A 26445-nucleotide genomic window follows, 5' to 3' on the forward strand; every position below is an offset into this window, starting at 1 on the left:
AACGAAAATAATACCTACGTCACGTCATCTGTCTGGGTGTCATGTGTTGTTAGCAACTGGGGTATTATGATTTTTCATGCTTTTAACAGAGTTTTTGTGTAGTGTTAAGTTATTTAATAAAAGGTAATACTTTATTTCAAATGAAATAGAATGTTCAATATAAATTACAACTTTTTCTCTTTTTTCTATATTCTACCCTTGACAAGAGCACGTTTTCGAAATGAAATTTGACCTATATTTATTTAAGAATAAACTATATTTTTGTATATCTTTAATAATATACAATGTTTTAAACAATCAATCAACCTTCTGGAGTCTTCAGGAACGTTTTAATTCCAGTTGGACTATTTTAGTCTTTCAAACTTATGCAACATTATCACATGCTGTATCTACATTCCTACATCTTGATCTTCTTAAAACGTTAGACCTTGTTTAAAACGCATATAGTCAGCGCTTCAGAGATAATGTCGGCTTCATTTGTTTTATTTTTTTCATTTACAATGTAAACTGTTTGTAGTATTTCTATAATTACTCACTGATCTTAAAATAATCCCAAAGTATTTAGATTTCCTTCTTGTTTTTATTTCAACAAATACTTACTTTTGATGAATTCATATGTATCATTAACGAATATGTTGCATTTTTTGTACTGCAAGAGTAACATAAAAATATGAGTGCTGTTATTAAATGTGTTAATTCAAACAAGGATTCTTGAATAATTGACTTTCATTATTAAATAATTAAGTACACAATTCTCCACATAAGTGTTAAATAGTGTAAATGTTTGGTATTGTTCACTTAAAGCCTTGACCATCTATATTTACTGAAAAATTAATCATGTCATTCTTTATATTTCTGTACTTTTATTTTTATTTGGTAAAATATTTAGTCAATTTGGTAATAACAAATTAAAAACTTTTGATTTTCTATCTATATTTTTGTAACAGAAAGTATAAATAAGATACATAATTTATTGTTTATAATTTAAATTCTGTAACATCAGCAAGACTTTTATTTGTAAAAATGATTTTTATACACAAACTGTCACCAATTTGTTGTCAAAATCTACACAGTGTTGCCAATTTAAATGTACACATTTTTAACAATGTTCAATCAAATCTTTAAAGGAATGTAATTGTGACTGAAAAGTATAAAAGTAGCCAAAAGTGAATTATTTTTAGTGTTATTCTTATCTGTTTTTGGACCATATCATAGAAAATTCACTGATGTAACTAAGTGTAAGTACTTTGTGTTTTGCATCAGCAGACAGTACTTCCTTTAATCTTCTCCTGTTTAGCTACAATTCTTGCCCTTACTATATTGGAAAACTGGCACCATTCTTTACTTCTTAAGATACTGTTAATAGGTCTACATAACATAGGTAAAGACTTTTCCAGTAATAATCAGAGGACTAACTATCCTTTACTTAGGAGTAAAAGAGAAGAATTTTATAGTACACCTTAATATTAGATATATTGCAGTCAAGGAAATACCAAAGTTTTGGTTTTTAATTGATAGGACATTCTAGTAAAATATGATTTAAGCCTCTACCTCTAACCTCACTACATTCACAATAATAATTTATTGAACCATGGTGTCTTCTTCTTAGTTCAGATGAGACTCATTAATCTCTGACACTTGACCATAAGACCTTTGTACCGTACCTGTTGCCTCCACAAATGCCAAGTTTCCTTATTGGTAGTTTTAGGATCTCTTCTCACTTCTGGTTCAATCCTCAGTTGACCAGTGAATTCCTGCCTCATATTACTTACACATTGCAGTGGCATGGATGTATATGGCACTCTCTTCTTCCAGTTCTCAATTTCTGCACCATGGTTCATTCACCTTACCTAGTTTGTGTAGGTGGTCTCTTAAAGACAATGTCCAGTTACCATTTCAGTGACCATTTTAATCTCTCAGAGAAGCTAGATTTAGGAGTGGCTTTAGAATGATAACAAATAAACTGAAGCAATAATCATGTTGTCAGGTCACTATGCATAATTAACTGTGATATAGTTAGGTTTGGCTATCTTTGAGGTGTATAGGTAGATGTTAACCTATTTTAACAATCTACATCACAATTAAAGTCTATACCATAAGTTGTAGAGACTATTTTATAATAGTATTATCCATTGTTTAATTTTTAAATAATTGCCAACATTGATAATATTCTTAATTTATAAAAGCAATAAATATATAATACTTATATTTTAAGTTACACATTATGTTTATATGGAATTAAACTACAATATTGATGTTATGATTTCCATTCTAGAAATAGTTTTCAAAAAAAAGATTATTTTGAAATAGTGAGTTCTTATAACCAATAGTTGTTTGACAGTTATGTTTTCAAATTGATAGGCCACAAAATTGAGGCCTTGGCCTCAATCTTGTAGGCAAATAATTAAAAATTCTTTAGTGACTATTTTTGCACCTTTCCATTTTACTCTATGCTCATTGTGCCAGGCATGTTTGATTGTCTGTGATTTGTTGAAGTCTCTATTTTTGATGTATGCTCATTTATCCTGGCATTTAGTGGTCTTGCGGTTTTTCCCACATAAATATTTTTGCATTCACAGGATATTTTATAGATGCATTTCTTTGATCTCTCTTTTGTGTTGTTAGGTTTGATTTTGGACAGAATAGATCTCAGTGTATTGATTGTTTTGAATGTTGTGTATATATTTATTTATTTAATGTATTTATTTCATGACTTTTTAAATTTTTCTAAGATCTTTACATATGGTATTGTTGTGATCTTTAAATCCATTTTTGTGAATTTTCTGGATTGCTTATGTTGTGTTGTTGTTTCCTTTCTTCAATCTTGTGAAATTTCTTGTTTATAAATGACAATGAGTAATCATTTTTTGTTAAACCCTTTGTGAACAGGTCCCCCCCCCTGAAATGTATTTCTATTAAAGCAAGTGTTTTATGCTCCATCATATAATTTGATAATTCACTTTTTTATAACCACAACGGATCAACTACATAGGGTAGTTGAGCTGTGAAAATTTTTTAAAAAGGTTCCAAGAACTACTACTTGAAATCATTTGTTTTCTATATGAACAAGACGATGCTACTGAGTTACTTAAAACATGAAATATGGCTAGCTTTTTATCAGATGTGACGAATCATTTGAATATCCTTAACCGAAAGAGGATCTCTGATTACCATCCAAGAAGTTACATCAACTATTAAAAAAACTAAAGACGGTAAAGCTGACTAGTTTTGTGCAGAATTCCTGAAACTTATGGATGAACAAGGAATAAAATGGATAACAACTATATTTAACAAAATATATGTAAAAGGTTAAAGTTTACCTTTGTAACTAAAGCGAAAAATTAAATGCAAAAACATGCAAAGACTACAATACAATTAGCCTAATGACCCACTTACTTAAAACATTTTTAAAATTGATACAAAGCAGAATATATAAAAAATGCAAAGAACAAGTGTCATGGACACAATTTGGATTCTGTGATGCCTTAGGCATCCGACAGGCTCTACTCTGCTTATGCAGAGGTGCATGGGTGTCAACTGTGACGTATATATTTGCTTTATTGACTACAAAAAGGCATTAGATTGAATAAAACATGATAAACTCATAAGCATCTTGAAAGTAGCGAGCTAAATGATGAAGATTTGAGAATAATATAATGTAATTTATATTACAACCAAACTGCCAACATTAAAGTGGATGACCAGTTGACAGAGTTAATCTCCATATATAGAGGAGTGAGACAAGTATGTATTCTGTACCCTCTGTTATTTAACATGTACTCGAAACATATCTTCAATCAAGCTTTAGGAGAACTACAGGAAGGTGTGTTAGTCAACAGACTGTGTCTAAATGACATTAGATATGCCGACGACACAGTAGTTTTTGCAGATAGCTTAGATGGCTTGCAAAAAATAATGTTACAGATATCAGAAGACAACATGGGCTAGATCTCAATATGAAAAAAAAAAGTATGTACATGGTAGTCAGTAAGAGTGAGATATTAAATACACAGTTTTTGGTTGACCAACAAACCAACATAAATAGCCAATGGAACCACTCTAATGAAATAAAACGAAGCATAGGGAAAGCAAGATCAGCCTTCATAACGATGAAGTCTCTTTTCAGAAGTTACGATTTACCAATTGGCACCAAAATCTCTCTCCTCAGATGCTATGTATTTCTTACGTTATTATATGGAGTAGAGGCTTAGACACTTTCTGAAGGTTCTTTGAGAAAGCTTCAGGCCTTTGAGATGTCAAGTGTGGATTGTTGGGGCCCTATCCTTTATTTTCTAATCCTTTTCTTTGTGAAGATGTTGAAAAATGTGCTATTGAAATATTAAATGCTTTTAGTATGGAGATCATTTCTGTTCAAAATTAAGTATTAAAGATACTTTCTGATATACATCTTAAAGCCAGTCCATCTGACACTATATTTTGTTCTTTTATATCCGAAGACAAATATCCATGTTTAAAACAAATAGCTCTTCAGTTAACAGGACAAACATCTCACAACATGCTTGCAGTTGGCATTTAGTAATTATGTACCATCTTACAAAAAGTTTGTGGATGATATACAGTACCATTTATCAACATCAAAAGGAAATTAGTGATTTAAGAAAATTATTAGTTTCTTAGTACATATAGTATTATATGATTAGATGCCTTAATTATATTTTGTATTTATAAGCATTTACAGTAAAAAAAAAATTCATAAATACAGTAGACTTCCTCTATAACGTGAACTGAAATGACAGACTAATTACCTCGTTATAAGCCGATCTCGTTATATCAGACAATCATAATACTGTGCATACATATGAATCTGTAGTTTTCTAAACCATTAACTTCCTATAGTGAAGCCATTCGGAGCAATATAAGATGCTAATAAATATTGTTTGAATGGCGTTTTTGAAAAAAAGTTATTTACTTTTATTGTCAATGAAATATATTAAAACATAAAAGAGTTGTTTACTTTTATTATCAATGATATACGTTAAAACAAAAAAGCTGTATTTATATTTTTTTCCAACTACATAATGTATAAATCGTATTTTCAAGAATAACACAAACTATTGCTTCTGCAATTTTAAGAACTCTGTTATTTTTAACTGCTTTAAATGGTCCAGTATCATTCTATCATATATTTTCTAAAGATATGAAACAGTTGTATTTATTCATTGTAAAGAAGTTTATTGCGGGCTGCAGTTAAGTTTATTGAGGGGCTGTTTGAAAAGGTATTTATTTATAGCCACGACCGGACTAAAAACGTAGAAAACACGTTTTTGGATCTTATTTTCTCTCGTTATAACCAAATTTGCCTCGCTATAGACGGTTATAGTTCAATAGAAATTTCACGGGACATCTAATGTATCTCGTTATAAGCGAAACCTCGTAATAACCGTTTTCGTTATAGAGGGAGTATACTGTATATGCATCTACGGTCCAACCTGGTAGTAGTTGGTAGTCAATTGCTTGTCTTTTAAATATTTTGTGGTAGATATAAGGTATCTAAGATGCCTGTGAGTTAAGAACAAATACATGTTTCCTCTCTGTGATATATTTACATATTGTGCAAATTCTCCCAATATGGCTATTGCTGGTAATTTTTTTACAAACATACATAAGTGCTGCTCCCAATTTAGTTTGTTGTCAAAATATAAAACTTAACTATTTTACAATGAGTTCTTTGTAGTGATTAGTGTTAAGTTGGAATCTATCTACAGTGGAGTTTGGTCCTTGTTCTTAAAAAATGTATGAGTCAGATGCCATTGGCATATAGTCCTTGATCTTACAATCTAATAAGTTAATTGAATTCACATACATTGAAAGAGAGTTTAGGGCCTTAATGATACAAGGATCACACTCCACACAGTGATATATACTGACACATCAGTTTACATAATATATAAATTCCATTCTGCCCATGAATTAATCTTGAAAAATCCTAACAATCCTAAAGAAATGAAGTTACCATTTTTATTTTACTTGCACTAGTATATTAATGTATTCAATTTTTATGTAATCTTTAAAACACGTTTTGATTAGAAGCTACACATTTTCGTATTATTATTTGCTTCTTAAATTAAATTCATTTTTGGATTCCTGATAATTTGAAATAGTAGACAGTGGCGTCGTAAAAAAAGGGTTGCCATATTGTTCTAGAACTTCTTTTGTAAGAAACGATATTCTGAGGAAAGCGATTATAAAGTATGTATTAAAAATGCTTTTTAATATAGTATGATTTTTTGTTTAATATAAAAGCATTTCCTGTCAAAAATTCCTAAATGTATGTAGCAAGTACTCTTGCAGTATCACTAAATTTTAATTTTCTTTATTCTATGACCTTTTGTTTTGTCCTTTAAAAATGTTTTCTATTTTTATGTGTTTGGGCCATTATCTTACATTCAACATATGTTTTACATCTGAAGTTTGATTTTTTTCTGTTTGTGTTACTGAAGTCATTTAACAGTGTACCATGGACCATGGGTAACATTTAATAACATTTATCAAATTATGTGTTATTATTTTGCAATGCAGAATAAATATCTTCTATGTTAAGAAACCTAGTAACTTTTGGTCTTAATTTCTTAAGATGAACATTTTTAATCATTCAATTCATAATTAGTGAATATTCTCAGATCTTCCTTTTTTCATCTTAGATTTTTACAATTTGTCAGTCTTCCTACAAAGGATTTGTTATGGTTATTTTGTAGTTTAATTTACATAGTATTCATATTTCTCTTATATTCTGTGTTGGATCTGCACGAAAATTTTTAATGTATAGATTACAGATATGGTTCATTTATACCTATTCTATGCTTTGAGGCTGTGGTGTGCAAGTAGATGGATAAGCGTTGATTTGATATACTTTTTCATTTTATATTCTTATTTTTTACATACACATACAGTTTTTAATTGTTGAAGCAGAGCCTGGGTTTTTATTCATTTTTGAATTTCTTTCCTCCATTAACCCTAGGGCTCTACAATCCGATTCGAGCCGTGGCTTCTCTAAGCCAATTTCTCCAATTCGTTACAGTCTGTATCCTCCACAATCTATTGCCAATGAGATTTCTTGCGTCCTCATCCACATTATCCTCCCATTGCTTTCTCGGTCTGCATTCTTGCATTCAACAGTTTTTTAACGCCTGTTTTCTTCCTGTTTATAGGGCCTAGTATTTGTCTCAGTACCTTTTTTTTTTTAAAGATGTCCATGCAGTTTACAAATTTTTGAGTCTGTAACCAAGTTTAACATCTATAGCTCCATATCCTCGGATTAGGGTCTTGTAGATTAGTATCTTGTTCTTTGGTGTACGTCTGATGAATTATATATGGGGCTCATAGCAAAGTATGCCGTATTGGCTATGAGGATTTTTCTTTAAGCTCTACATCTTCAATGTTGACCTTTGTGATATTGCGATGTTGACTCATAAATAGATAAAGTTATCTACTTTTCAGTAGATGTAGGGTTTTGTTGTTCTCTCTAATCGTCCTTGTACTATGATTTTTGTGTTTATTGACAGGCCTTTTTGTTTAGCGTGTGATTTAAGTTCCGTATGTGTATTCTCATCTTTTCCTTTGGTTCTGATCATGATATTTATGTCGTCTGCATAGGCTGTCAGTTGGACTGATTTATTGATAAGTGTATTGTTTCTACCTCCTGATCTTTTTCTATGTATTCCGAATAAGAAGCAATCACTGTATGACTCCAGTCTACAAAAAAAATAGGACTTGCAAATCATGATGAATGTATATGTGGGGAGCTAGCTGATCTACAACATATGCTGTTAGAATTTCCTTTACATTTTATTCAAATATCAAATTTTTATACCAATCGTTCAAGTTAATGTTCAATTACTTTCTAATTTTACACATCTTTTAGTCAAAGAATCTAAAAGAATAATAAAAAAAATTAAAATAAAATGTCACTAAGAAGATCGAAACCTCCGAAATGATGAATCAGATTTATGCCTTAGCGTAGTTAAAAAAACAGTAAAAACTGCTAAGTTTCTAACATTTCAGGTACTCACTGTTAAATAGAAAATACAATACAATAGTTTTAAATGCAGATACTAAGTCTATATTTTGTAAAAGAAAGAACTCAAAACAAATTGACTGGCCAGTTGGTTGCTAAAACCAGTGCCAATAAAACACACACACACACAGTTCTAAATTAAATAGTGTTGGTGCCAGTCCATCACCCTGTTTTCATCCTTGTGTTATTTGAAATGGGTCTGTCATCTCATGTTTTATCTGTATCTGAACTACTGTGTCTGTCATCCTCATTCAGATGAGCCTAACTAGTTTAGGCGGTATTTTAAATTCAGTTAATATTTTGTATAGATGTGCTCTGTTTATTGAGTCATGCTTGAAGTCGACAAAAATATTATAGACATCCATATCATGTTCCAGGGGCATTGCTTAAAACCTGCTCATCTGTGTTTAGTTGGGCGATGGTCGGTTGACCTTTCCTTTCCTATTAATTATGTTATATCTGATGATAGATAACTTTATCCATTGTGCATAATCTTCAATATTCCGTTGTATTAGCGTTAAATAAAATTTGTTGGGATATGGAATGAATTAATGTTGATAAAGTTTTTATTTTTAAATCTTGAATGATTGGACATCTTAAATACAGATTCCCCTTACATCTGTCAAAAATACAGTTGTCTACACCACTGAGAGTTTGTATATTTTATAAATGATAAGGTAGTGATAACATTTTATTACACAGGTTGTCCTTGATTTATTATCTTGATTAAGTAATATTTGTATATACGAGGTTCTTGTTGTAACTGTCCCTGTTTATATCAACAATTTCTGATATTAAGGTATATGGAAATACATATTTTAATCAAATAACATAAGGAGAAAGTTGTAGTCTCGTTTCATCTTTTATAAGGTTAGTGATTTTGCAATATCCATGTGCTACTAAGACTTTATTGTTTATAATAGTACTTGATGTCATTGTCAGTTTACTGTTGTTGCATGGAGCACCTCAACTTGAAACAGATCAAAATAAGACACGTTTTTTATGTATCCAATCTCATATACCCAAACATAATCCAATATTTTTTCATTATGATAGGTATAAATTGTCATGGAATCTAATGGGATTTAACTGCAGGTATTGAAAAAAAGTCAACATACGAGATTTTATACATTTTATATTTAGTTTTTTAAGATAAAAATCTTAAGACACAATGGCACAAGACATGTTAGAAAGTCATATTCTAGGTTACTGACTAATTGGAGATAATATACCACATGAAGGTCGCATAAGTTTCTAAGGAAGGCAAAAAAAAACATCTGAATTATGGAGAGGTTTTCTCTCACATCTTCTATCAGTTCAACTTGAAGAGATATACAAATACTAATTTCAACATCTTCCTAAAAATTACATCATTTATTGACATTATTTGATAACACATGTACTTAAAAACTATGCATTTTTCATTTTATTTTTGTTGTATATTATTTCTGTTTTTGAATGGCACAGGACATGTCAGCCTTCCTCTAGATTATTTTTATAAATACGACTTAATATTTCTCTTAATGTGACTTCCTTTAAATCTTCGTCAACTATTAAAGCTTGGTGCTTGAAACTTTTTATTTCAAAAATTTTTTCAATGTTGAGATCAGTAATTCTGGTTTCATTATTTATTTGCGTTTCTTCAATTCAAACTCCATTTAAAAATCAAAACTTGATGTTTATGCTGTTAAGCATCAAAACTTGATGTTATGCTGTGATGCAAAGCCTTAAACCCATCACCGAGTTTCTTAATCATCCAGTCAATAACCTCTATGGTACGCACTACACATGCTACTTAGTAGACATTTTCAGAACTTTTCAGAGCTTCATCTCGATTCAGCTTATCAGACAAATTTTTCTTTTTTCTTTGTTTTTTTTTCTTCTGAGAACTTAGATGAAGCAAACTCTCTGCAAGATTTCTAGAACTTTAAAAGACCTTGAAGGGAAGTCAAATCCACTGTCAAATATTTTTTTTTTGTAAAAACTCATCGACTTGACTAATCTGAAAGCAAGCCAAAACGATGTTTTTAAGTTTCCTAATATTTTTAAAAGGGAGCTGGTCTCATTCATAGTTTGAGGTGTTGAGAGATCATGGTTTAATATACTGTAGAGCCTGTCCAACTTTACTTTAATACACATCTTAGACCACATCTAATCTTGCAGATCATCTTTTCTTGCTTTCAGGTTTCAATGTCAGTTGCACATATTTTTAGAGGACTTCCCAGTGTGAAGTTGAATCCGCAAAGAAAGAATATATTTTCTTCAAAAATCCGAAAAAATGTTGAGCTTAGCATACTCAGGTTACTAATTCATATCAGTAGTAGGCATAACAGTATAACACTCCATGAGCATTAATTTATTCTTGTGTATCATAATATCAACGGTTAAATGTCGAAATTTCATAAGTTCAGGATTTGGGTTGAAACTATTGTTCCGAATGTTCTGGTAAAATCCCAGATTCATAAAAACTATGTATTGTCATGTTTTTTTTTTCAAAGTAATAATTAAATAAATACTAAGAAAGAAAAGATATGTATTAAACATCAAAGTTTTTTCGTTAAAAAAAAAATGATATTGACTTATGAGGTTTCGACTTTTAACTATCGATATAATTATTTGGTGTATAGTGTCAGTGTAATAAAGCTGATAAATTGTGCAACAAAAACAAATAAAATTAAACAATATTGATTGTGGTATTATTATTTTGAAAAATTTAAATAACTAATTATCTGCTGCCTGAGGCACGTGTCCCCTTTGCCCCGCTCTAGTTCCGGGCTTGAGCCGTATCACTAGGTTAGTGACTAATTGGAGATAACATGCCAAACAAACCGTATGAAAGTCACATAATTTTCTAAGTATAACCAAAGGAAGACCATTTCAAATTGATAATGGAAACTTTTTACTCCTAATTCTCTGTACGGCATAACCACATGCTATATTCAGCAATATATATGATTTCTTCATGTACATAATATATTTTAACGTTTTTATTTACAAAGTCATATTTGTATACTTTGTATTCTCACAGTAAATACTAATTATTTTAAACTTCAAATCTTCCTTTCTTTGCATTTGTTATTTAGAGATTCAATTAGAATCTTCTTCACGTGCCATCTCCGCGACGGAGGTTGGCAATCATCATGGCTATTCTGATCTTAGATGCTGCTGCTCTGAATAGTTCAATAGATGTGCATCCGTACCATTCCCTCAATTAGAATACCTACTGTATACCACAGGGAATTTTATCATTTCATTTGGGATTATTATCTTAAAAGCTTCATCTGCGTGTCTGTTTTTATTAGCATGTTATTTCTACCATTACCTTATCTATCCAAGTTTTGATTAACTTTGTTAACACACTCGCAATGCAATTAGAGTTATACCTTTATTTTTTTGTAAGCCAGGATATCTGCTGTAAGGATTGTTCTGACAATCAATGCATCATCAAATGTATTCATTCACTAGATGTCATGTGATTTGGGAAACTTTGTTGGGATTTCTAATGTTTTTATGATAATTAAGTTACTACTGGATATGTTTATTCTTGTGACTGTGAACAAGAATGTCTCCCAAATTGCCACTTCGATAGCATCACTTCAGTAAATATTCCTTTTAGGTAATCAAATATACAGTGTTAGATTAACTTACAGACCTATTAGTGACAGATTTCAATAATAATAATTTATTTTAAGTCACTTTTCTTCTTGTTTTGATTACCTCTTCCTTTTTTGTGTGTGACTCAGTAATTTTAACATTCAGCTCTATTAGTACAGTAAAATCTAAACCTGTTTTAGCTCGATTTTTTACATATCTGATTTTTACAATTTTCTCTCAAATAATTTTTTGACTTTTTTATTTCCTATACTTACCATTAGTTCTTTTTTATTATAAACTTTTTTTATGCTACTGATATTCTAAGTTTTGTAAATCCCTTGTTATTTTTTCGCCTCACTAGTTGCAATGATGTTATTTTTAAATCTAGTAATGGACTAAGATAAACAACCTACATATTAATATTGACTCTACATTTCTTTCAATTACATAACCAATATATTATATGGTCAATTCGAAAATAAAAACGGTAATAAAATGTAGTTTTTCCGCGAAATGTGGTTTTATTGCTAGAAAAGTTACATATTTAAAATGCCACAAAAAATATGTTCCATATAGGTATCACGCATCACAAAACCACACATAAGATAAAATATCTCTTGTGTTAAAAATGATGCAAAATAATTAAAAGTGGACATCCAACGAAGATATTGAATTCACACAATATTTTCTATTTCACCCCACAAACATTTTTTTTAATTAAATTATTTAACGTCTTTTAGATAGCGTCGAATTACGTGGCATTAATGTCTTATTTTTTCTGTCTAATAGTTTATTTTTCATTCACGCCCATTCCCATTATAGGGACTCATCATATAAAGTTAAAGTCAAAGACAGAAAGGCCGACGTTGTATATGGGGTGTATACTAGTTCGCTCCCGCGGTCAGATTTTAATACCCCACAGAAAATGGGCATAGGTAAATTCGCTCTGGCCATATATTTCTTAGAAAAGATATTTGAATAATGTCTTCTCAAACTTTGTATTTACCTATCAATACAACACTACCATCATTGTTTAAAAAAGAATGAGTCTTTTTTAAACAATGCTACTATATAACACTACTTCTTACTTAAAAAAATATTAAAATTATAACGATAATATCACTAAAGTATTATGATGTTATAGTTTATTTTTATGAACGAGAGAGTAATTAGCATAATTTTAACTGGTAGCTCCGACCACTCCATGGGCGTGCTCAAGATTAATTGAAAAATTTCTTTGAATAATTGTAAAAAATAAATGAATTATTTCAGGGTTATAAAGTGTTATGTGTATGTAAACAAAAGTGACCTCTTTTATCACACACTATATTAGAACTGACTGGCCTACATTAAAAAGGGTTTTAAAAAATTCACATTTTTTTTAATTTTTAAAAATTACAAAAGAGAAAAAGAGTTTTTAAAACCGTCTAAGGTATGTTAAATAGATGAATAAAAATATTAATATAAAACTTACAGCTACTTGTTACAAATCCAAATCAGATTCAGAAGATGAACTTTCAGAACCAAGATTTATAATAACTGGCTCGATCATTTTATCAGTAATATTGTCCAGCTTCCACATTTTTTCCTCTTCTTTAATAGTGTGATTTACTGCCTTTTCCCAGTTTTCAGGTTTTACCTTATTTACGGCCTCCAAAAACAACTGTTTAACATCATGAATTTTAAAAGTGGTATTTTTTCTTGAAACTTCACTCTTTATCTGTGCCCATACCAGTTCAATCGGGTTTAATTCACAATGATATGGTGGGGATCTAAGTACTGTCATTCCACGATTTTTGGCAATTTCATCAATTTCGTATTTTTTAAATTTTTCTTTATGAAGGGCACACAACGAATAAAGTTCCTTTCTTATAGATCCGGGATGGTACGTAATATTTTTTGAACTCAGCCAATTCTGCAAGTCTTTTTTTAACCACTTGGTTGTGGGCAGTCCTTCTATAAGTCTGGAGTGATAACTTGCATTATCCATTACTATTACACAGTTCTTAGGAAGAAGATCTATCATTTGTTCGAACCATTCTTGAAAGACATCAGCGTTCATGTCTTCATGGTAGTCACCGGTACGAGTTGATTCAAAAGTTAATAAACCACCTTCAACAAAACCGTCTGAACTGCCAATGTGTACTATTATCAGCCTGCGTCCCTTTCCTGATCGTGGGTTTAAACCAGTAGATAAGTTATTTACAAAAGCGTGCCTTTGACTTGTAACAGTTTCATCCTGCCAAAATTTATTTGGTGTATGACCCTCGTTGATCCATGTTTCATCAAGATAAAATATTTTTCTTTTTTGGTTTCTCATTTCCTTTATGGTTCTTAGAAAATGTCTTCTCCATATGACAATATCGCTTCTTTCTAATAAAATAGACTTTCTGGGATTCTTTTTCCAGCGGAAGCCTATTTCTTTTAAAAGTTTCCATAACGTACTTCGACTTCGACTCATTTCTGGGTAATCCTTATCATCTCGAACTGAGACAAGAACTTTATCCAATGTTGGAAATTCTTGTCTAAAGAAGAATTCATGCACTTTCCGTCGAAGTCCTTCTTTAAAATGATATTCTATTTGAAATTTTGGTTTCCCTGGAGCATTACGTGGCATTTGAAAACTACCACATTTCTCTTCTTTAATAACTCTGTAAATCGTAGATTTCCCAACACCAAGTGTACTGCTAACTAACTCAACGGTCTCATCAACACTTTCACATAAACGTTTGTCTGTAAATGATTTAAAACAATTAAATATTAATGTTTTTTCATTAACTGTTAGAGGACCAATTTTTCGGCGTTTACACGGCACTTCCAAATTTTCCATAACACTAGTATACACAATAAACTGCACCTTGCAACTGAAGTACCTACTTTTAGTGAACTGTTAAGAATTTTGAATACGCCACTTGGACCTTCCTATATACAAAATGGAAAAACCCACTATCACATTTTCTGTGGAATAAGTTTAGAAGGTAATTATCTAGTCAATTACTGTCGTAGATTCCTGGAATTAAAGAATTAAATGTTTGATTGTTGAAACCCTTACTTCGTGGAATGCACTCATTTCAGATAAAATAAAACGTTTTATTTTATCTAAAGAATTAAACTTTATTTTGCAAATAGGCAAAGAATTAAACTTTATTTTGCAAATAGATAAAATAAAACGTTTTATTTTATCTAAAGAATTAAACTTTATTTTGCAAATAGGTAGGTACTTATTAAACTTTTATTGGTTATATATAACCAATAAAATAAACATCTTACATTTCTTGCAAATTCATTAGTACCTGTTAACCTCCATCACTCCGACACTGGCAACCTTATTTAGGGATTAGTAACCCTCACAACTATTGTATTCTATTCTGCTCCAACCTTTATACCTGGTGGTCATACTCAATTTAAAATTGTTTTCCTATATACTTCTGTAAACTTGTTGACAAATATCTGTTTTTCATTGAGTCACCCGTATCAATAGTTTAGGGATTTGCATACATAATTTATTGTTTTATTACTCTCTCATACATAAAAATACACTATAGAGCTTATATTCCCTTGTTCAATATTTGATTGGGTTTTTCCGTAGCAGAATTTGCAATTGATATATTTCTTTGAAAAGATTGGTAGGTAATTAGTAGTCTACCTGAAATTTTATGATAAGTAATAGGGGTGGTGTGAATCTTAATATTATTACTTTAGTTCCAGTTTGAATGTCGTTATACCTAGTTCATGATGGAGAAATCTGAAGTAAGTGAAATGTTAAGTGAAAAGGACAAGTCAATGTTAGTTATTGACAATTACAAGTATAACTTCCATAAAATGCTTGCTAATAATATCAAACGTTGGCAGTGTGTAGAAAGAAGTTACAAAGCATTTATCAAAAACAGTGTTAAACCGGCAAACATTAAGTAATAGTGTTAAGCGGAAGGCAATGGATGATTTGTGTGAAAAACCATTGAAGTTGATACACAGCGAAATTAAACAAACAGGCACTAAAAGTCTTACTGTGGAAGATGTACATTTGATTAGAAAAAATATTTCTAATGGCAGAAAACAAGTTATTCCCAAAATTCCGAAGTGCGCGCAGGAAGTACATGACTCATTAAACTCCGTGGAAGTGACAACCAACCAAAAAGAACAATTTTTATTGAAAAATGATACGGTAAAAAAATTTGTTGCTTTCTCTTGTGTATCTAACTTAACATTTTTAAGTAAATTAGAAACAATTTATGTTGATGGAACTTTTAAATACTGCACTAAATTTTTTATTCTACTATTTACAGTTCACGGACTCGAAAATGGACACTATGTGCCGTTGGCATTCTGTTTGCTTTCAAATAAGTTAACAAACTCATATGTGTAGACTGCCTTAAATTGTTTAAAGAGTGTCAAAATTGAACTTAAATTTGAGTCCCAAGGTTGTGTATGCCGATTTCGAAAAAGCGATCCATGCAGATGTAAGTGAAGTGCTTCCATCTGCGAAAATAAAAGGATGTAGGTTTCATCTCGGACAATCATGGTGGAGAAAAATTCAAAAAGTTGGTCTGGCTACTGAGTATTCAAACGACAATGAAGTCGGACAATACCTTAGATATATGTTTGGTCTACCTTTCCTAGATCCATTAGAAATAGGTGAGTGTTTTGCTTTAGACTTTAGTGAAATATTACCAGCACAACACCAAGCCGTACAACAATTTGCTGACTACTTGGTGGACAACTATATTTCTGAAGAGGCAGACTTCGTTCCTGAGATGTGAGCGGAAAACAGTCCATCAATTGAGCGCACAACCAATGCCTGTGAAAGTTTCCATTCTAAATTTAATTCGTTATTTTACAATCCGCACCCTAATATATTTCAATTTTTAGAAGTTTTAAAAAATATTCAAATTGACACTTATATAAAAATACGAAGTTCTGTGAAACCAAAAAAAGTGTACCGAAAAGTACTAGAGCGTCAAAAATTTGTTGATCACAAAATAGCGGAATTAAAGCAAAATAAAATTAGTAGATTTGATTTTGTCAAATGTATTTCATTTAGATTTCTAGCGAAGTAAATGCCTCGTTTTAATTTATATTTGTTTAATTTTGTAATGGTAGAGAATATCCCATATTATCTTAGTTTTTACACTTATATTGCTTTCTTATTATACCTATATTTTAGAATAGGCACAAAAATTATTTCAGTAATTTTTAAAAACAATTCAAAATTTCTAATATAATTTCTAAATCAATCACTAACATTTTTCAAAATACATAACAGTAATGAGCGCACTAATAACCAGCAAAATAACGCAAAAGATGGAAAACATATTAAGTTGTGAGATAAATAGAAATGAAACTAGTGGAGATGGGAAATTTAGCGATAGAACCTATAAATTTACATTTCATTTATTGTTTCCTACTTTTAGACGTAAAAGTTTGGAAACTACCGCTGTGACAGTGACAGTTTTAATTGACATCCTCTTCTGAAACGTCTAAAGGTGGGAAACGAGTGAATAGAATGCAAATTTATAGGTTTCTATTACTAAATTTCTCATCTCTACTAGTTTCATCTCTTTTATCTTACAAATTCATATGTTCTCCATCGTTTGCGTTATTTTGCCGGTTATTAGCGCGCTTATCACTGTATTTATATAAATATGTAACTACCAATATTTGATATAATTTCTAATATAAAATACAAAAGCCGCAGTACCTATTTTCCTGGTGTTCATTTTCCTAGAACTTAATAGATAAATACTTAATCCGCTTGACCACGGGAGCGAACTAGGTTATGGTTTTCGGAGCGAACTACTATGTAATTGAGAGTGTTTTTTGACCTTGGGAGCGAACTAGTATGCTCCGTGTATATAAATGTTAGTCCAGAGAAATAAGGTATACCCGTGACTTTGACTCGGCCAGGTATCCAAGTAGCCAGAGTTTTATTGACCTCCATAACCCAAACCTTTATACTGATGTATAGGAGATAGTCAATTCTCACAATCTTAGGTAGTTTTTATTGTAATTAAATTGTAGGCTACCAGTTTCGAGGCTTACAATATATGCTCCATCATCAGGCCGCAGTACAAAGGTTTTTGTTTTAATAAAAACTAAAAGCAAGAGTTAAGTCAAAACAAAATTAAATCAAAATTGTGCTAGCAACTATAACCTTAATTGAGTAAGAAAGTTGATATTATATATAAAATGTTAATTTAATAAGAACTGTCAGTTAAATTCATAAGAGAATATTGAAACATCAGTGACAATGGTTATAACCAGTCTGATGGAAACTGTACAATATAGTCAGTCATAAGCTGTTTATTTGATGTAGGGTAGAATTTAGATTAAAATTAAAAGTTCAAAGTTTGACAAATTATATGAAAGAGTTACAACCTACATATCAGACACAAGAAGGCTCTTCTAGGATGTATAATACTGTAGCTCACCACCACTACTGGGAAGGAATCCATTTGTTTACAATATTCTAAAATGATTTACTTAAAAAGTTATTCAATTTGTTTATCCCAAAAAACTTTTTTTGCATAAGTCCGAAAAAATTGAACTACTAATGATTCTACGGATATCATAATAGTACGAGATACCACTGCAAGATTACTACGTTCATAAACGTAGTTAATCAAACTCACATTGTTACATACATTTAAGAATAGGAGAATACATTAATAACAGGTTGCCAGTCAAAAAGTGACCGCAAATAGCTTTAATTCAATTGATAATTAATTTATGACCAAAAATATGTTTATTTTTTTAAAGCCTGTGGTTTTAGCCATATTTAAATAACTAAATGTCAATTTAGAGGTTAAAATAAATATTATATTATTCGTCAATAAAGGTTTTAATAAATAAATTCTTATCCTACTAAAATCGAATGCGAAGGTAACGGTTAGTCGTTATAACAACTGTTTGTTAAAAAATAAATAGATTCAAAGTACGAAAATTGATTGAATATTTAAATGACACAAAAATATTTTATAAACACACTACAAACGTTGTCAAAACAAAACCTGACAAAACTTACAATTGTCAGTAAGTGAATCAATCACCGACCATCGTCTTATGGCTGTCTTCGTTCGATGTATATGCTGTTCATATGGGGCAGTTCGGAGGACCTCAGCAACTTCTCTTCGACTTGTCTCTCCATTATTGGCTAAACTAAATAAATCAAGTACCAATAAAGAGATATTACTTTTTATCTTATAGCCAAAAAGGCATATTGAAGTTTTGTTAAATTTTTTATAGTCATTCTTATCAGCATTACCGTCCAAGTTGGTACAATAATCGACAAAACAAGATTATTTTGATGTGTGTATTTTAGGTTGAATTTGTCCAAGTTAGTTGTTTCCTCATCTGGCTGCTAAATCCGTTGGTTAACATTTTGTCTCTAGGTTTATTCCAATTTATCTTTCGAGGTAACATTAATATGAGTTTGTTCAATATTTTGAAATAATTCCAAAACTACCATCGACAAGTTTTATATTGCGATTTCTAGAACAAGAAATAGTAATTAGTTTTTAACTTAAACAAAAAGTCCTTTAGCAACTTATCAAATATGGTAATCGTTCCCTTACGTATTTTAAATCTTAAAGAAATATATCGTGTTTTTATTTATAGGTATAAATGGCACCAGAAAGAGCGTTAACTCCACAAGACGAGAGCAGATTATCTCCAAAGATGTCAGTTCCGGCGAGCCCGATAGCCGGAACTCCGATTCGAGATGCACAGTCGCCCATATCTATGCTGTTGGCTGTTGCGCAAAGTCAGAGTAGAGCCGACGATGACCTTACTAATTTAAATTGGTTACATGAACGTGATATTTTAAAAGGTTTGTTCAATTAGAAACTGAATAGTTTTCCATTTTATTTAGACTTGTTTATTTGACTTATTTGAAATAATAAGGATTAAAGTATATCCACATGATAAGCGGAATATAATAAAACTTTGTTTATTTCTATGCAACAGATTTGTATTAACTTCTTTATTTTCAGGAAGGAAATCTAGACAAACAGTCATTTTAAACATTTTTCATTAAATGGTACAAAAACTGTAATTTTAGAATCGTGTATATCATCTTCCGTTAATTTATCTTAACAGTTTTATGGCATCATATTTTATTAGCGGAAATTGCGTTAGTTAAATTGTGACAGTATATCATAATGATTTTCCTGATAGTAACAGTCCCTAATAAAGAAAAAACAGTAAAGTAATAATAGTAAAAACAACGTACCAAAACCAATAACAAACAAATGCCCGTGGATAGTCGACCAATATATACATATATTCGACTATAATTTAAAGGAATTGAAGAACACTTAAATAATATTTGTGCAGAGCTTACCAACTCGTTACACACAAGAGAGATCTTAAAAAATAGTATTATCATATGTGAGTACAAAAACAAAAAACTGGGCAGTATATAAAGACAACTATAACTGAAATAAACTCATTGGCAACACAGACAGACATAGTGGAAGTGTGTCAGAACTATTGTCTTCTTCTTCTTCTTTTTATTTAAACACGACTGTCTATTTTTCAATGTGCCTCTAGTAAGTTGTCGTTCCATCGTTTTCGTGGTCTTCCTACTGATCGTCTTTCTATGTAGGAACCGTCTCTTGTCGTCTTTGATATTGTATTTGTTGTATTTCAACTTATAGATCGTTCCATTCTACTCTTCTATTTCTTACTCAGTCCTTGATGTTCTCCATCTTGCATCTACGTCGTATATCTGTACTTCTAGCTCTGTCCCATATTGTTTAACCATCAATTTTTCCAAGTGTTTTCATCTCTGTTTCTAACATCCTTTTTGTCCTTTCTTTGTCAGGTCGTGTTTCTGCCGCGTATATCATTATTTGTCTGATGACTTAAATTCTGCCTTGCATTTCTTTCCCGATATTTTTATTTCTCCATATTGTCCTCCATCTATATATAAACTCCATCATTTGTCATATTATCTGACCTTCCAGTTCCCATTTACATCTTAGTAAATTTGCTTTTATAACCATACATTTTGTGTTTTTTGCAGAAATTAACATGTTAAATATTCTGGCGGTTATATTAAATTGGTGCAGCATACGTTATAAATCATCTTCACTTTGAGAGAGTAGTATTGCGTCGTCTGCATAGCAGATTATATAAGTTGTTTTTCTCCCATTTGGAACATTTTTTAGTTCTTACTTTTTTTATTATTTCATCCATAATTAGGCTGAAAAATAGATGACTCACGGAATCTCACTGTCTTATTCCATTACAAGTTTCAATAGGGTCAGTTAGTTCTTCTACTTTTACTTTTATTGGGTTGTTTTGATAGATATTTTCGGCAGCCTTCGCTACCAAAGCTGGCCCTCTGGCAGGTATACGATTTACCAAATTACCTTCCTTGAGGCGTTGGCGAACAATGGGATTGTAAGCTTCTGGTAGTTACAAATCGTTGTATTAAAGTGCAAAGTCGTAAAAAACGGTCTTGGACAGCCGTTTTTACACGATATGGACCTTGTCCTGGACGCCTAGATGACTACCTGTCTCTCTGTACCGTTCCATCATTCGTGAGACCGATGTATGGTGTACGCCGAACCATTTCCCTTAAAGTCTGTAACTCCAACCTTCTTCGTGCAAAACCACTTTTTGCGCACTCTTCATTTTGATTAAGTAATAGCAAAATGTTCGCAACAAACAGCAATAGTTCACACAACGACTTAAAATGACACTAACCTGTTATCGAAATTAACAAATTTACAGTATTTTTGTTGTATTTAAACCAAAAAACAAAACAAGTAAATTGATAAAAACATTTCAAATACATGGTACATTCAATACAAAAATGAATACAATTAAATTTAAAACATCAATGAATCGCTTTTTTTTTTGTTTTTGTAGATGGTGCGTTAATTTCTTGGAGCAGTGTAAAAGAGATTTTTATTTCGATGCATCTAAAAACCACACAAAAGATAAAATAACTTTAGTGTTAAAACTAGATGCAATATCATATTGTGGATTTTCAACGAAAATGTTTACATTAATAAATATTTTGTATTTCACACCACATACATTTTTCTATAAGGAAATCATTTTGTTTCGCATTATTTATAACTTAAAAGATAAGCAAAACATATTTTTTATTAAAAGCGAATATTTTATTTAAAGTCCATATTACATGGAAAATATTCATACTTGAAATTATCTCTACTAAAGTTTAGATATATTTTGAATTATTAGTCCCTCTTGTTAATAAATGTAGAAGTTATTTGAGAGATTATATTTTTGATTATTACAGTTTACGACTTTACCGGATACTCATTTATCCTAGATGTTTTAAAATTGAGAAATGCATATTTAGTTATATACTTTGGTTGAAAATTATTAATAGTATAATTTTTATAACACAGCTTATTTGCATAATCTTTTATGAAGACCGCTGTAATTTTCTTCCATAAAGATTGTGCTTTCATTTGTTTCGAAACGGAGAAGAGTGCTTACATTGTGTCCATATTGGTATGACCCCATAATTCCCGTGGAATTATTTTCTGGATTTTTAAGCTGGAAAATAAAATTAGAATTTTATTCCGTACTTATCGTAATTTTATGACATTGCTTGGTGATTTATCATTGTGGAGAATTTTAAAGAAGATTGATTTAAAACAGCAACCCTTTAAAATTTAGAATGAATAATTTAAAAATATATATTTTTCAGGTATGAATATTAATCCCTCGCCATCGAATAGCATCAACTCAACGCCAATCAAGGTGTATAATCAGGAAGTAATAATCGACCATTCAACACCCACTAGTACGGACGAATCAGTGGAATCTTCCGATAGCTATAATATGCCAAATCCTCCTCTGATACTGTCCCCGCCCAGGAACAAGCATCCCAATAACGTTCCCTACAATCCTACGATACATGCGAACCATAAACCACCCTATTCATTTTCCTGTTTAATATTTATGGCTATCGAAAATTCACATCAGAAAGCCTTGCCTGTTAAGGAGATCTACGCGTGGATTTTAGACAATTTTCCTTATTTCAAGAACGCACCAACTGGTTGGAAGAACAGTGTGAGGCATAATTTGTCTTTGAACAAATGTTTTCAGAAAGTAGAAAAAGCAGCAGTAAGTATTTATAATATTTTCATGGGTCTTCAAAGACAAAAATTCATAAATGTCTTGCTTGAAGAATCCAGCTAGCTTTTTAGTTTTGCTCTTAATCCTCTATAATTATTTTCATCTGTAACGTTGGATTTTTGTTATATTTATATTTTTTGGGAAAAGGAGTAATGACATTTACCGCAGTTATTTATAAGTTATTACATAATATTTAGAAATTAAACTGTTAACAGGAACTAGCACTCAAGTTATCACGGTGGATTAGTTTTTATTTTTTTGTTATTTCACTACGATTGGTATATTTTGTCCTGATAGATTTAACTTCTCCATTTCTATCCACTATTACTTTCGCCAGGTTTTCTATTCTTAATTCGCATGTCTCCTTCAACTTGGTCCTTTCATCTATTTCGCAGTTTGGCATGACATCTTTGTATGGTCTTATTTTCATTGATTTAAAAAATCTTACTATAATCTCTTATCCAGTATTTCGTTAATTTCATGATTCATTAAAATTATATTAACATAACTATCGTCTATTTTTTGGTCATATTTATCAATCTTTAAATTTTTTTCCAAATTTAAATTGATCTTCCTATTTTGCAGTTTTGTTGTTTCTTGTGCATATCTTGTTACTGGTGTTATTATTTTCGTGTTTTATTCCAATAAAATGATTTTGCACTTCTGTATTTTCCGTTTTTCCTTTTATTTCTATTTTGCACTGAATTCTTTTTATCATTTTTATCATTTTCTTTTTTTTTTGGTATTTTGTCAGTTATCTAAGAATAAAATACTGTTTTGTTTTCTATTATTCCACAAAAATATGGACCAATTAATTATTTTAATGACCAATTTCAAATTCTCCATATTCAAAATAAAGGCCTTAATATTGTTCTGACGTTATATTTTTTTGTGGCATCTTAATACAATTTACTATTTTTACTGGGAATAAGCCACAATTTTGTTAATCTAAAAGTTAAACAAATTTTGTGTTTGGTAGTTGGTAAAAAAATTCTTCTAATAATTTAATTTTATCTGACTTATTCCTATCGACAATTCACGCATATATTACATATTTTAAAGTAGCTGACTTTAAAATGATATTGTCAATATTTTTGAGTTGCTTTCCTGGGACGACTTTATTGGAATATAGTGCATTGGATTACATGAAATCAACTTTAACTTGACAATACTCGTCAGAAAAATTATAACACGTGATTTGCCTGCAAAAAGACAAACACATGCAATCATGATAATAAAATTCTCCTGTTAGTGATGCCATAGTAAATATATCATTAACATGGTAAGTATTTGGTCTTACATTTACTTTACTCTCAATAGTAACACCAAACTCTGATTTTTTATGTATGCTATTTTAAAACATACATGATGTAGCCTCGATATGTTATTGACTTACTAATATTGACATTTTCTTTCTATTGATTTTTTCTTTTAATATGAGTAACCAGATCCTACTGCTTTTTGACGAGGAATTTCCGACGCAATTGGTTCCATTTAACATAATTGGAGCTGCTTCTTTGATTTTTCTCTTTTTACGATCTGTTTCTCTCATAACTACACTTAACATCTTTCCATTGAACTCTATGTTCATTTTCCCATGCGAGTTTACATATTTCAGATCTATCAAATTCTCTATTTTTTATTGTCTTTTTAAAGACAAATTACATGATATGATTTTTCTGATGGGTATTCTTAAGTTAAAGTTGATATCATGTAATCGAGTGAACTATCTTTCAATTCACTCGTCCCAGGATGCAACTCAAAAATACTGACAATATTATTTTAAGTCATATACTTTAAAATGTATAATATATGTCAGTAACAACAACACAATTTGTTTATTTTATTAATGTTTTGTATTTTGTGAAAGATTTCCGAATTGGAAACCGAAACGTCAAATAAGCTTATGTTAAAGAAAAATTGTGGCTTACTCCCAATAGAAATAATAAATTGCATAAGGGCCTTAAGCTATCTTTATTAGAATCTATTGAAATTAATAAATTAAAAAATACAGATATAATTCTGAATGACCAACTTGAAACACACAGCTCTCCCCCTGGAATTTATCTGCAAAAGCAAGCTTAATAGTTAAATGTAATTAGAATCATAACTTCTGTTTTACCCCGTTTGTCGTTATCTCCTAATATTTTATAAGATATTAAGTGACAATTCATTTTCATTCTCATTCTCATTAAAATCAAATTTCAATATACAACCATTATAGCTTTATCAATTTGTCCCACACTGATTCATACTTAATTAATCGTTCTTGGTTTGACATTCAGATTCACGTTTTCCACAACTTTCTCTATACCTTTATTAGGTACATCTAAAAGGTTTAAATTTATGACACTCCATGCTCTCTTCTCAAAGTCTGACTAAATACTGAAGTGTCGTTTCATTTTCCAAAGGCACTTTGACCCATGCCCATCCGTACTGTACTCTTAGTGTGAATTTGACTATAGACCTCCCAACACGATGAAGCGATGCCATTAAGAGATTTACAACAAACTGGATTCATACGACATAAACGGAAACGCCTGAGGGGGCTTATGTTCAGCGGTGAACACTACAGGCTCCGTGATGATGATAATGATTCTTAAAATATATAATAGTTAATGTAAAAATGCCACAAGAAAGTATGTTAACATGTCGCAGATGATGTAGCAAAAGGCTAATGAGCTGATATAGTTAGTGCTTTGAAACTTCGTTTGCCTTGCTATTAGCCAGCGGTGTCTTAGCATGCATAACGGTGCCAATGATGAGGTATGTAAATGTCGCATGACACATACAGTTTTAGTAAACCGATGAAATTTGTCATTATTATATGCATTAACATTGCAAATCTTGGTTTCCGGTATAAATTGGAAGCTGTATTGAAAATCTGATCATAGTTTTTCACCGTCAATTGATGCATTATTATTTGTGTGACTGGTATTATTGCACGATTTTGCTTGGAAACGGACTATTCGATGATAAATAAAGGCTTTTTCTGAGATTCAATCTAAAATTCGTTTTCATGATACACGTGTTACTATTGAAGATTAGTATATCAATACTTGCATTTGCATATAAATTCTTAACCAAATTTAATCTGAATACTAAATAAAATTAATGTTTCGATAATTATTTCAGGTCTAGTTTCCTACCAGTTTAACATATTAGCACAATGATACCAAATGTGGGTCAAGGCTAAGTCTCTTTCAAATTCAATGTTTACGTTTTTGACATTTTATTTGTTTTCAGTTTGTTTGTAGTATCAATGCTATTTTTGATTTCAAGGACTGCTCTGATATTTATTGTTCACATATGTATTTTTAGTGTCTTAGGCTTAAAATAAAATACACATAAGTGTCGTCAGAGAATAGTTAGATTTCTTTGCCTTCTGTTAAGATTTTATATAGGAATTGCCTGATTGTAATTGATATAACTATTACATCTTCAATAATCATATTTATTATCAACATCAAATTTTTAATTGATCGAAATTTCATTGGATAAAAGATATAACAGATCGATTCCTATGTAAAACTGTTCTCCAAATATAATCTTATTTTTTTTTCGTATCTTCTAAACAAAATTTAATTCCATCAGTATTTTCTTTAAATTTATACCCATTTGAAAAATATTTTTGATTTCTTTTTTAAAATTTGTTGAATATTATATACTCTGAACAGCTTATATTTAAAATAAACACA

At 30.6% G+C, this 26445-nt stretch overlaps 1 protein-coding gene across 3 annotated transcripts in view; it reads left to right on the top strand.

Annotated features, from left to right (window-relative positions):
- The window catches only part of LOC140437046 (uncharacterized), a 126873-nt gene continuing 100428 nt past the window's right edge, over window positions 1-26445 (top strand). For 2 of the 3 annotated variants that reach the window (XM_072526283.1, XM_072526281.1), the window contains exons 1-3: window positions 1-123; window positions 19244-19454; window positions 22317-22735. In XM_072526283.1, the coding sequence (XP_072382384.1) occupies window positions 19250-19454; window positions 22317-22735 (624 nt within the window). In that variant the 5' untranslated portion in view covers window positions 1-123; window positions 19244-19249. Of the gene's footprint in view, window positions 124-8778; window positions 8906-19243; window positions 19455-22316; window positions 22736-26445 lie in introns of those variants that run through there. The other variant, XM_072526282.1, reaches the window with a different exon arrangement.

Source organism: Diabrotica undecimpunctata, chromosome 3 (genome assembly GCF_040954645.1).
Source record: "Diabrotica undecimpunctata isolate CICGRU chromosome 3, icDiaUnde3, whole genome shotgun sequence".
In the NCBI taxonomy this organism is placed as follows: Eukaryota; Metazoa; Arthropoda; class Insecta; order Coleoptera; family Chrysomelidae; genus Diabrotica; species Diabrotica undecimpunctata.